Source organism: Lactuca serriola, chromosome 2, assembly GCF_051521515.1.
Source record: "Lactuca serriola cultivar US96UC23 chromosome 2, Lser_US96UC23_V15, whole genome shotgun sequence".
NCBI classification, from domain to species: domain Eukaryota; kingdom Viridiplantae; phylum Streptophyta; class Magnoliopsida; order Asterales; family Asteraceae; genus Lactuca; species Lactuca serriola.
The window spans coordinates 178,861,049-178,875,008 of record NC_136409.1 but is presented as its reverse complement, the minus strand read 5'-3'; the positions used below and the strand labels follow the sequence as shown (position 1 = coordinate 178,875,008).

The following is a 13,960-nucleotide window of genomic DNA, read 5'->3' as shown; positions in this document are numbered from 1 at the left end:
ACATTTCATCACACATGCAAGAATACGATAACAAATGTGATCCACTGTATCGGAGCATGCCTTAAATGTCATGGCCCGAGTTGTAGCCAGAATTCTCTTGGAGGGAGAGCGTTGAGTTTGCGTATAGATCTATACTGGATTGACTATCCTACACCTTGCTGCTAGCTACAGCCGGACCTGCAGGTCTGCGGGTGCCAAACGTCATTCCGTTATTACGACCGTTCTTTATGTCGTTGTTATCAGTCGATAGTATGGTGCAATTATCACATTATACCTTAATATAAATCCGGTTTAAGGTAGTAGTAATCAGTACAACAGTAGTTCTTATTATACAAAACTACAGCACTACAATGATTTACCCATTACATATTTTGGTGATAATCTCACTTAAGCATTAATGTACACACTATATTTTATCAAATGATAGTTATACTTGGGTAATCACACACTTTTACAACAGACGAGTTTACAAAACAGTTAAGCCTTGGTAGAAGGTTACTTTTATAGAAAATATAGGATTTTCTGAGAGATTCAAACTTTTGCAAATACTTTTAAACATTTATTTACATTTTTACAAACTTATACATTGGGACAAGTTCAAACGTTTTTGACAATGATCATTGACACTAAAATACTTATGAACTCACCAGCTTAATGCTGATAAACTCTTTCAAAATAACTTGTATTCTCAGGTCATCAGTAGACAGGTACCGATGCCAGCTTTTGAGATGATGGAGCGTACTCAAGACTCATCATTTTATTATTTTGATTTACGTTATATTTTTGGTGTCTAAAACTGTACAGAACACGCATGTATTAAATTTATATATTTAATGCAATGGATGATGTTGTTTGCCTATTTACATTTACTGTGTTGTGATTACCTTACATGACGTCCTCCGCCCCAGAACGTTTCCGCCGTTCTTGGTTTTGGGGTGTGACAAGATCACCCTAGAAGTGTAGAGAACTTTGGATCTAGAATCACATCACTTTTGGCCACTATTTGAAGGTAAAAATCTCTTAACTAGATGAAGTTATGCTTAGATCTAGTGTAGCCATGAAGTTTATACTCTCTGGTCCCCTTAATTTGGTATTTTGAGAATGAGCTACTCCAATCCATTTACATTGTCCTTTCAGACGTTTTGTGAGGTCTATAAGCATAAAATATGATCTTGGCTCTTAGTTCTTCCCCATGCATGAGTTTGGTTGTCTTATTGGCTTAAGATGTTGGGATTTTTAGTACTTTGCACTTAATAGCCATACAAGACCATAAAGTTGGAAACCTTATCGTCAAGGATAGCAATCGGGACTTGGATCTGTAATTTGGATGTAAAGGCTTTAGTATTAAGCATTTAATGAGTTCAGAAGGAATCTAGCCGCGTACGTTAGGCATACCAAGTGGTGTGCTTCACATACACGGTCAAGCCCATACATCTTCTCAATGAATGAATACGCCCCACAATCAACTGGGAGTGCCTAGCGTACTCTGCTAGGTTAACTCGGTTGGTTTGTTGACTTTGACCAAGATTTGACCAGTTTTGACAAAAGGGTATTTTGGGTATTTTGATATCAATTTAAGTTGGGCAATGATTTGAATAATAGGTGACGGGTGGAGTCAGTATTGGGAGAAGAGATATATTCATCTTTTTTCGAACTGAGAGGTGAGTTTTCCTCACTGTACTTGTGGGTCAAAGGTATCAACACCGACCCAATGGATTGATATCCTGTTATATATCGATTGATGATGTGTTGGGTACGCGATAGATCTGAAGGATTATCCAATAGTTGCTGATATGCATTAGACTAGTAGATCTATAGGACTACCTGTGATTATTGAATGTATAATTATTTGTCTGCTAAATATGTATATTACCTATTATATGTCAACATGCATGTTGAGGTTGAGACTACTGCTTTGTGCTATCAGTCAATAGACCATGTCAATCCAACCGTAAGGTTGTGGGTCTGGGCATTCCAACCGTAAGGTTGTGGGCTAGAGGTAATTCAACCAGGAAGTTATGGACTCGTTGTGTATTAGGCATTCCAATTCTATGTTTGTGGGCCGGAGCATTCCAACCCTAAGGTTGTGGTCCATGGGTAATCCAATCGGGAGGTTGTGGACCCGATATTTGTTTGATTATATGTTGTATGATGGTACCTTAGAGGAACTCGGTAAGCTTTGGCTTACAGATTCAGTTTATTGTCTTAGGTACTTCAAATGACCGTGGCAAGGTGAAGGCATGATCGTGCACATATTCCAGTTCTTATGATATTGGACCTGGGATACTCCGATTTTAAATAATACTTTTGAAACAATGGTTTTGTAAACATTTTATGGATGAAATCGGTTGTTTTTGAAAATTTTAAATTTTTATGATTTTTGGGATGTTAGACACTTCAAGTCTTGCAAGAGTTGAAATGTCACCCTTGCCCCTATTACAATACAAATAAAAGGTTATTGGAATTCTACAATGCCAAAGCTGTTAATTCCATAACCTAATCACATAAATTAATTATCAAACAAAATTCTTAGTTTTGGACCTAAAATAGTTGCCTGCATAGGGTTGTTTTAGTACCTCTGAGACCTATAAAATTTATAGTTTTATTTCATATTCAAGAAGTTCCGAATTGTAGCTTTCTAGAAACTGCTTTTAAAGCTACAAAGAATTTTTCTATAATTTTTACAAAACTGCATATCAATGCAGCTAGATTCTGACCAGTTGGTTAAAAAGGCGATTTTCATCTTAGTTGGAAGCAACAACAAGTCTTGGAAAAATTCAAGGATAAACTGGACTCAAAATAAAACTTTGAAAATTTATGGATCATTAATCCGAGTCCTGATGATTTTTCTATATTTTTTCCAATCCAGGGGCAGATTTGTCAATTTCCAGCTTTGAGTTTTAAAGGCTTTTTGACAACTTAACCCATTAAGTCATCACCCAAAACAGAAAAATAAGTTGAGGAATATGTTCTTACCTCCTAGAACTTTAAACAACACAAAGGAACAAGATGAAGAGAAGAAGCCAATCGCTATACCACCAAAATCCTTAAAAAAATGCAACTCTTCTTCACTTGAATCACACTAGATTAATAGGAAATGAAAACTCACAAGAACACACTCCAAATAGATAATGGCTGAAAATAGGGTTACAAACCCGTATTCTAGGGTTAGCCTCACTTAAATACCACATAACTTCCATAATTGGCCCTCAAAGTATCACAAAATGACACCTAGACCCATATACGTGATCAATGTTCATTTTATTACACTTTAGCCCTCCAAAGTTAACTGTAAACCAATGAAAATATTATTTTAAGAATAAAATTTAACAGAACACCAACATCGATGATGGATAAAAGTTTGGTTGGTTACACTTTCACGGCCACCACAATCAATCATCGCCTCATTAGGGCTCAACCAATCCATCCCCACAATGACCTTGCTCTCGTGTAGGGGAATAGAAACCAAATCAATCGGATATTGATCGCTAAATAACTCCAAAGTACATCCCCGCTGAACCCTCGACACTTGCACAGGACGGTCGTCGGAAATCTCTACCTATAACCGATAATCCGGCTCCCCTTGAACATCATCAAACCTCTTTCTGAGCACAAGAGATACAAAGGATCGGGTAGCCCCCGAATTAAACAAAACCAACGTAGGAATATCGTTCAAAATGAATGAACCTAAACAACAAAACATATATAAGCATAATAAACAACATAAATAAGGAGGAGATACATACCCACAGCCACATCAGGTATTGCACGAACCTCCTCACCTGTTAGCTGAAATGATGTCCTCCTCACAACTGTCTCCTCTGCCTTACCCTGACGACCATCAATGATCCTCAAAGTCGTCGGAGCGGGTGCTGCAACTAGTCCCACTTTTGCTAAGCTTGGGCAGTTGGCCTTTTTGTGGGCCCTCTTATTGCAATGAAGGCAATTCAGATCAGATACATGGATAGTGGTTGTCTCAATGCAAGCCCTGCTGAAGTGACACGTCCTGCCGCACTTGAAGCAGCCATAACCACCCATCCTATAGACCCTATCATGCATCTTACCACACTTGCCACAACAGCCCTGGCCCTGCTGGCCCCTCAATATCAAACCATAAACCTTGGGCCTCTTGCCCAAACCCTCTGATGCATGAGCCTGAGCATACTTCCTCTTCCTCACAGACTCCAAAATAATCTCCTGCTTGCGAACCCGAGCTATCATGTCATCCAATGTCTTACATCTAGATTTACTCACAAACTCTTGAATCTCATCCTTTAGCATATCATAGTACCAAACCTTCTTCATCTCCTCATCCGCCACATACTGCGGAACTAGCAAGATCCTCTCCCTGAACATAACGGTAAGCTCCGTCACCGTCTCAATCGTCTGGCGAAGGACCTGAAACTCCCTCGCCAGCTGCTAGACCTGATCATTGGTGCAAACTCCACCCTGAATCTTAAAACAAAATCATCCCAAGTCATCACCTCCACAGCCTCGCCTCCCAAGGCAATACCTACCTCCTCCCACCAATCATGAGCTCTGTCTTTTAAGAGACAGGATGCAAGTCGGACCTTCGCCTCCTCAAGACATAGACTAGATCAGAAGGTGTTCCCGACATCTGCCAACCACCGTCTGCTAGCAATGGGGTCCTTGTTCCTAAAGAACCCAGGAGCCCCACACGCACAAAACTCTAGAAAAGTTAGAGAGCGTGCACCCATCATAGCCTCCATTTCGGCATGGAATGTGCCTAGATGCTCACCCAATATCTCTATAACATTGTCCTTGATCGAATCAAAGATCACAGGAGTCGGCTCCAAAATGATGCGGGTAATCTCAGACGAAATGAACTCCCGCATCTGATCGTCCAAGGGTTGAGTTCCAGAGCCTGAACCTGATCCCTCACCAGAACCTGAACCACCTCGAGTGACCACCATACTGAAAATAAACCATATTGATATCCCAGCTTCGAGGGACTTTACTTTTTCGGTAATTACTTACTACTTAGTGAGTTGAACTTTGAGAATTTTCATATTAATATCCCAACTTCGGGGGACTGTAAGTCATTAAATATGAAACCAAAATTGACAAAATTATAGTCTAAAATCATGTACAAACTCTAAGCTACAAGTTTGAAAAACCGCATGTCAATCCGACGTCAAACGAATTAGATATGCATTTTTTTAAAACTTTAACAGAATACAAAAAAGCTGAAAAACTAAAAACTTCTAGCTTTGATATCTCGACTTTGGGGGAATACTTCTATATATTTTGGTTCTAACGGTTCTGATCTAGTTTTCCGGTTTTAAATATCATCCCTACTCGTGACTACCTTGACTCGAATATGGATCTTGTGCTTCCAGTAGTACGGGCCCAATACTACCCTCCACACCTATTCGTATTTTCCTCAAGAGTCGTCCCGATTCCCCTAAGTGACCTCAACATTCCATAATCATGCTAATGCACACATTTATTAATGCTAACATGCTTCCTAGGCTCTCCTAAGATTCCTTTCCCGCCACTCTCCGCCATCAGCTACAGAAGAAACCCCCTCAATACCCGCTAACTACCTTACAAATATAATTACATGCCACAGATACTAGATAATTCTTTGACTGTAAGGCCACACCCTACTACAGTTGGACTCAGTCAAGAGCTATGCAATAGTATTAAACCTAACCTAATAAAATTATCTAGTCTCTATAACATATAACCTAGCATATTCGCCTAATAGTCAACTAGTATTAGTAGTGGTTCCTAAAAAGCACAAAGCAAGTAGCATTCGAGCATCGAGTTCTAACCAGAGCATTGTCTAACAGGCAATCCTTACCTGTCCTTAGTAATCGATACTAGCGTATAGGTCTAAGGCTCATACAGTAAACATACAATGCATATCTCCAATCATACAATCCTGAGAAAATTCTTTGCACTAATCTAGCATGCTATGCATATATTCACATACTGAATCAACAACCATGTATGTGTACTTTTGGAACACTTACTTGAGCTCGGTCGATTGCATACACCACACCCTTTCTTTTACTAGACAAACTTTTAGAAAAACATTTTATTTCATGAAAAACTTACCAAATCCTCAGTTTGAGTTCAGGCACACCCAAGAGTATGCCCGAATCCCTCAAACTAAGGCTCTGATACCATCTTGTAACGTCCTAAAATTTATAACTAAAAATTTTCTTTTATATTAAACAAACAACCAAAAATTATATTTTATATAAATCCACAATGGAAAATCAGAGTATATCATCCATATCCAAAATACATTAGAGTCAATAATGTGGAAAACATGGTGAGTGAAATACGATCATCCCAAGCTCTTCCTCTTCGAACCGTAGGTACCTGAAACATAAAATGAAAACCGTAAGCACAAAGCTTAGTGATTTTCCCCAACATTCCCCATACCATACATATAATGGGCCTCGCCCGGTAAAGATCTGATCATAACATGCCATGGGCCCCGCCCAACACATTCATCAAGCCCCGCTTGGCATCGAGCCCACCCAGTATACCTACAAGTACATACAATACATGCAAGAGTCACACAGATAGATAGCATCATAAGAATATAATAAATGGGCCGACATTGGTGCCTTCGACCCGCTAAACATTGTGAGGAGACTCACCTTGATTCACGGATAAACAAAGAACACTCAGGCTGCTGAACCGGAAAATCCCCGTGCTGAATCTAAAATGATAAAACCCTAATTAACAATTGGGCCATAAACCAAAATCAATAGTCTAAACCCTTAATCTCGACTCCTAGGGTAAAAGACGATTTTACCCTTCCCTGAATGAGCATTACTAATCACGACCCAAAGCCTAAAATGGCCCAAGGCCCATAAATGACCCAAATCCGTAAAGGCCTAAGGCCTAACAATGGCCCAAATCCCTGAATAAGCCTTACACTAGGAAGAATTGGTGTTTTTTGTATAATTGTTTGAAGACATGTTGTAGTTAAAATATATAAATACCCGGTGTTTTTAGTTGTGAAAAAAATTATAGTAAAATAGTCATATTATATATATATATATATATATATATATATATATATATATATATATATATATATATATATATGGAAAAGTTCAATAGAGAACCATAATTATGAGTTCTTCAAGGAACCAAATCTTTTTTTTCAATTTCTAGAGCTTATTCTTTATTGAAAAAAAAAATCTAAAAATATCTAAATTCATATATTAACATTGTGAATGTGAAAAATATTTTTCGAATTCACCGTGTGAATCCGGATTCACGTTGTGAATTTTCGAAGATTCATATTGTGAATTTGACGTAAAAAAAATCAAATTTTATATCATTGGAAAAAGGATAAAAAGTTATGAATTTCTGTATTTTTAGTTTTTTTTTATAAAAAATAAGTTCTAAAAATTGAAAAAAAGATTGGTTCCTTGGTTAATTATAGTTCTCTATTGAACCTCACCCTATATATATATATATATATATATATATATATATATATATATATATATATATATATATATATATATATATATATATATATATATATATATATAATTTTAAATAGCCAACTAATTTTTATTTGGAAAACAAGTGCCAACAAGAATATGTTCTGCAGGCATGTCATCCTCCCATTCAATGTTTTAAAAACCGGTTTTTTAGTTGAACCGGTATGGTGGCCGGTTTCCGGTTCAACCGGTTCGACCGCCAAGTGAACCGGTTTCTATATTTTTCATGTTTTTTCCTATTTTTCTACACATACATACATATATAAATCATGAATTTGATGTTTAAAAGTTCAAACATTAAAAATTTATTTAAAAATAAGTTGTAGATAAATCCAAATACATTAAAATAAAATATAACCATAAGTTTTAGTGTTTTACATTAATCCATATACGTCAAAAAAAAAGTATAATACCGAAACTAAATATAGTTTTGGACGAATAAAAATACATCAAAAAACTTTATAACATTTACCATATATTTTTATTTTGAGAAAACTAAATAGAGATGAAAAAAATCACCAATGTTTATTATGTAAATGATTTTTTTCATGTTTTTTTATTCAGTTTAACCGGTTCTACTGGTTTATTTTGACCGGTTCAACTGGGTTTTTCTAAAAACCGGTCGGTTCAATCCGGTTTAGAAATCAATGTAAAACCGGTGATAGTTGAATCGTTCCCTCTCCCGGTTCCCGGTCCAACCGATTCGACCGACTGGTTGAAACCGGTTTTTAAAGCATTGCTCCCATTCCGTTCAACCTAACGGGTTATGTTTTCTATTTTAAGAGACTAATTATTTTATTTATGATAATAAATTTTTGAACACCTTTAATGAATGACTAAAAAAAGCCCCGCCCTAAATATTTCATTTAATTGGATGTATATTTTCATGAAAATTTATTTAGTAGAAAAATGATTTGCACTAGAAATGATTCCATGACTGATGACACATTTAAGCTAACCCAATCTGCATCTAAATAACAATCTCAAAGGCTTTGTTACAGGAACAAATGAAGTAAGCGTGACATATCATAAAATAAAGGAGCAAGCTTACCAACTTCTGAGTGCTGACTAGTCTTCTCCATGATGGTTGGCAAAGTCAACATGTCACCAACAATTGAAACGATCAACCGCAACAACCCACCACCTTCCTTGGTCATATTTCACCAACTCCCTTCTCTATATATTCCGATCAGTTTTCTCCTTTCATCTCAGGTTCACTTCTACAGCCTAATATAATACCTACCAACATTTCACACACCAGACATCCATCGGAATGGCAGCTACCGGAGAAGCTCAACCCGCAAAACATCAAGAAGTTGGCCACAAGAGCCTCCTTCAAAGTGATGCTCTCTACCAATACATTCTGGAAACCAGCGTTTACCCAAGAGAACCACAACCCATGAAAGAGCTGCGTGAGGTCACAGCTAAACACCCATGGTAAGTGCCTTAATTTACCCAAAGTTTACTATGAACTGAATATTTATAGGTGCATTTCGTTTTTCTAAATATTTTGCTTGTCATTTGAACTATAGGAATCTTATGACGACATCTGCGGATGAAGGACAATTTTTGAATATGCTTCTCAAACTCATAAATGCCAAGAACACGATGGAGATTGGTGTTTACACCGGCTATTCCCTTCTTTCTACGGCTCTTGCTCTCCCAGAGGATGGAAAGATATTGGCTTTGGACATAAACCGTGAAAATTATGAAATTGGGCTTCCGATCATTGAGAAAGCCGGTGTTGCCCACAAGATTGATTTTAGAGAAGGCCCTGCTCTTCCTCTTCTTGATGAAATGGTCAATGATGTAAGTACTTACAAACATATAAAAGATAATGTTTTTTTTTTTAAATTTATATTTTCTCCAAATTATGAAAACTCATTTTGCTTTGCACATTTTGAACTACAGGTGAAACTTCATGGATCGTTTGATTTTATTTTTGTGGATGCTGATAAAGACAACTATCTTAACTACCACAAAAGGTTAATTGACCTTATCAAAATTGGAGGTGTCATTGGCTACGACAACACCCTTTGGAACGGGTCTTTAGTGGCCCCACCAGATGCGCCACTCAGGAAGTATGTTAGATATTACAGAGATTTCGTTTTAGAGCTTAACAAGGCATTGGCTGTTGATCCGAGGGTTGAGATTTGCCAACTTCCGGTAGGCGACGGAATCACTTTGTGTCGTCGTATAAGTTGATCACAAATCACGGATAAACTTTCGTACACATACAACTGTTCTTTCTTTCTTTTTTAAGATTCGTACGTGTATCCAAGTCTTGTAAAAGAATTCTATTATATACTATTACATTTCTGTCATTTAACAAATGTTAATGTTATTCTTCGTGATTTTACAATCCCCATATTTCATTTTCCCCAACTTAGTTAATGCAAAATGTTTCAAGATGAAATACAATTCTTCATATATATATATATATATATATATATATATATATATATATATATATATATATATATATATATATATATATATATAGAGAGAGAGAGAGAGAGAGAGAGAGAGAGAGAGAGGGAAGGCTCATGCGAAAATGCAAATATTTTGCGAAAAGGAAAAGAACCAATAAAAAATCTACACCTCATCCATGTTGAATTTTTAAATTTCAAATTACAAATATAAGCATTAAGGACATAAAAGTAATTAACAAATTTTTCATAACTTCCATAATTAGTTTTCTTATATTATAAAACCGTAATATGGTTTAGTTCTTTTATATATTTTGGAATGTTTAAATATCTTTGAAATTCAATCATTTTCCATTACGAAATCAACAAATTATGCCTATCATTATCGACATTTACAAAGAGATAGAAATTGAAATATCAATATTTTAATCTTTCTGCATCTATGAATACAATCTCACCACAGTTGATTATCAACTACTATTAACTACTATTATATGTTTCAAAGACTTGAATTAAATATTAACTCTTATGTTTAATACTTTAATTAAATAATATATGTAACTTGTAATGAGCTAGTTAAGAGATATTGTCCATTTCTTTGATGCTGTTAAAATTTTTGGTTTGGTCAAATGTTAAACTTTTTATATAATCGTCAAAACTACATATAAAATTTTATATAAATGTTATGATAAACTATACAAGGAGTCTCAAAGGCCATTTAAAAAAATACAAAGTATTCATACAAAGCAAATTTGTAGAGATTTCAAAATAAGCCAATTATACCAAATCACATAACATTTACAATAACTATTTGTTCCTGAGTCCCCCTTTTCAACCCCCTTTATGAGTTTTAACCGTCTGACTTGACTGAAGTTATGGATGAACTCAATCTCAATATGGCTATCACAGAATAGCAAATGAACTGTTAGAGTAGGCAAGACCAAACTAACAACAAGCCTGCAAAATTCAAGTATATTTACACCAAATCAGCCATCAATCAACATTTGGAAATTACAAATAAACATAAAACATATGTAAAATAACTAATAGATATGTTTTGGTGTTACCAGGTCATTGCTAGGGAATACAAGCTCACTACTTTTTTGGTTGCCCCTTGTGAACATAAATAGAACAACCAAAGTAGTGCCTTTAGAGACAAATGTGAAAAAAAAAAAAACAAACCCTGGGAATTGCAATTTTAATAAATTCTAGTGGATTAATATTATATTCAAGAAAGTGAGTTGGAATCTTGTTAATTAAATAGCATGTTGCAAATTTTCATACAGTAAAGTGGTGTTCTGGCAAAAAGTATGGATCCTTCGACCATCACTAAGAATTAGATATAACATGAGCTTCACATTGGAGCTCAAAACAATCCAACCATGTAGTCATAATTCATGGAACAACCTTATTAGATGCGCAAAAACATGATGTCCTCATATATAGTGCCAAAGATTTATTGTCTTCTTAATATGAATAGAAATGGATTAGTTTATTAAAAAAAGTTTGTTTTGTCAAAGATTTTCTGCACAGTTCCACTCTGAATAATTATCTTGAAGCTCATTTCATCAAATTTTATCCTTGGGTTAGAGTCTATAATTAGAATAGATTATTTGATAAATGTAGCAACTCGTACCTGCAATTGTCTTATTCGGAACCGGAGGATAAACTTGGATATTTTTCTTAGACTTGATTTTTCCGGCGTTCAAACCAATTCCCATTGTCGAGAACCATGAGATGGATCTGGGTAATAATGAAATTGATTAATTACAAGTGAATTATTCAAAACTTGTTAGGCAGATGATTTCTTTTATAAACAATCTCTATAATATCCACATCTGAAGATGACTCCACATTCTTCCTCATTGAACAATTTCAATTAGAACACTTGTAATAACTTCTCGGATTTTCAATGCCTTTCACTTGTTTTTGCATGTGCCTGTATTTTCTCTAATTATACCTATCATCTAACTTCTCCTGTGACGATCGATGATCAGTTGGGTAATTTGATTCAAAGCTCTGTTTCTGAAATGAATTTTCTGATTTTACCAAATTTCTGTCAACTTTGATTTTGGGTTACTGATAGATTTCTTGAACAGTTTCAATCCAATTTGTGGTGAGTTCTTGAAGAACTAAAAAACCCATAAAAGATAGAGATATGAAATGAAATTAGGACTAAGAAAAAATGAATTAGGGCAAAGTGGAACCCTAGGCATCGGGGGGGAGAAATATGAGTAAAACGCTGAAACAGTGGTCGTTGTTGGAATACAAAATTTAAGAATACGTGATTTCAGTCATTTTCATATACAATAACTCATCAATTTCAAAGAATTAGAGAAGAGAGAGAAAATGACGAAGAAAGAAGGAGAATCATAGATGAGAATCAGACATGTGGAAAGAACCGGTGGTGGCTAACACGGTGGCAATGTCTAGGACGGCGACAGCGAGCGGCGGTCGCTTGGATGATGGTGGAGAAGAAGATGTCGTTGAAGACCGAGCGTGATAGAAGGCTATGCTGACATAAACTACACATATAATACTTGCTCATTCTTCAATCTACAATAGATCGACTAATCATGAAATAAATGAATAATTCAAAATTCATCATCGATCATAGTTACCAAATTTTTTGAAAAAAATGAACCATGCCGGTTAGAACCACCACAATCAACCGCCTAACCCTTTTTACCATCTTACCCTTATATATGAATTAAAACAATTCAAAAATTCATAAACAGCTTTTAATTCTATAATACATGTGTACTATTCTCATTGGATGTTTTCATTTTCACAAAATATTTGTATTTTTACATGAACCTACTTTTATATATATATATATATATATATATATATATATATATATATATATATATATAGAGAGAGAGAGAGAGAGAAAGAGAGAGAGAGAGAGCTAGGTTCAAATGTTTCTAGCAACTATTGTGTGCCTAAATACACCAATGAGAATTCAAGAAATAATAAATAATTAAATAAATCATTAAAGGGTATTTTGAACCTTTTGTGCTTTTAATTAAGGAAATCATTTAATTGAAATCCTGCAATTAAGGAAATAAAATAAATATATTTGACCTAGTCTCTGTCTGTCTTTATTCGTCATCTCCTTCTTATAAACCTAGCCCACCATGCTCCCACCGTCTTCTCCCATCGTCGACTAATGCCCAACCCCATTGAAATCGATCGTGGCTTATTTCCTCAACCAATCAGAATTGTAGGGCTTTTTCCAACCTGTTTTTTGTTTGATCGGGAAAAAGGGAAAAGGCACACAATGAGGAAAGCATGAGGCGGAATCATTGGGGGAAAAGGACTTCGATATGTGCATTCTGATCGAAGAGGAGGACCACGGTTGAGAACGACCGCAAGGTCGATCAATGGTCCAGTGGTTGAATTCGCGAGGAGGGGCGCGCAACACAAGAGGTCGCCGCCTCTTTTCCTTCATTGGGAAGAGAAATTGATGCCTCTCGGTGTTTGGAGGATGAAGCGAGGGCAGTAGGGGCTGATTGACTAGAAGTATCAATAGACGAGGAAACCCTTCCCCTTTCTTATTTGTGCGAAAAATCAAGAAACTTGGGGTTACTCAATTTGTTCTTGAATCACCAGTTACCGAGGAGATGTTGGTAAGTTTACATGAACTTTATTGATCTTTGATTAAGTTTTTTGAGTTGGGTTTTTTTAAAATTTTTAATTTTTTCAGAAATTTGAGACACCATTCTTTGATGGTAGAGAACTTGTAGCTGGAAGTATTGATGATTCAATCTATGTTTATGATGTTGAAGCAAACATATTTTCCCTTAGAATTCAAGCACATACGGTAATAGTATACCCATTTTAGCAATAATTAATGTTGATTTTACAATTAGGTTGTTGGTTGAGAGTGCATATCGTTTTTGGCTGAAGTGAATGTGATATATTTATTTAGTAAAACCTAAATACTTGTTCATGGACGACTTATTTTGGATCTTGATTGATTTGTTATGAATTGGTTGGATTATTTATTAGAGTAACATAGGTTGTTAC

At 35.6% G+C, this 13,960-nt stretch overlaps 1 protein-coding gene and 1 long non-coding RNA gene across 2 annotated transcripts; one reads left to right on the top strand and one right to left on the bottom strand.

Moving 5' to 3' along the window:
- The first annotated feature begins 8,705 nt into the window (after nt 1-8,705).
- On the top strand, nt 8,706-9,832 carry LOC145087527 (caffeoyl-CoA O-methyltransferase-like). Its single transcript, XM_079025495.1, has 3 exons — nt 8,706-8,936; nt 9,032-9,308; nt 9,411-9,832. Exons 1-3 carry the CDS (start codon nt 8,773-8,775, stop codon nt 9,702-9,704), a joined length of 735 nt encoding a protein of 244 aa, XP_078881621.1. The 5' UTR covers nt 8,706-8,772; the 3' UTR covers nt 9,705-9,832.
- Nucleotides 9,833-10,645: 813 nt separating this feature from the next.
- Nucleotides 10,646-12,566, bottom strand: LOC145090616 (uncharacterized). Its single transcript, XR_013701675.1, has 2 exons — nt 11,565-12,566; nt 10,646-10,885 (listed from the first exon to the last, which is right to left on the bottom strand). It is a non-coding gene; the product is annotated as an uncharacterized LOC145090616 (long non-coding RNA).
- Nucleotides 12,567-13,960: the final 1,394 nt, after the last annotated feature.

What these genes read in the sequence shown, in the direction of transcription:
- LOC145087527 (XM_079025495.1), top strand. Translation starts at nt 8,773, where the DNA reads ATGGCAGCTACCGGAGAAGCTCAACCCGCAAAACATCAAGAAGTTGGC. An exon ending in GTCACAGCTAAACACCCATG is followed by an intron (nt 8,937 to 9,031) that starts GTAAGTGCCTTA and finishes TTTGAACTATAG; the next exon opens with GAATCTTATGACGACATCTG. An exon ending in TTGATGAAATGGTCAATGAT is followed by an intron (nt 9,309 to 9,410) that starts GTAAGTACTTAC and finishes TTTGAACTACAG; the next exon opens with GTGAAACTTCATGGATCGTT.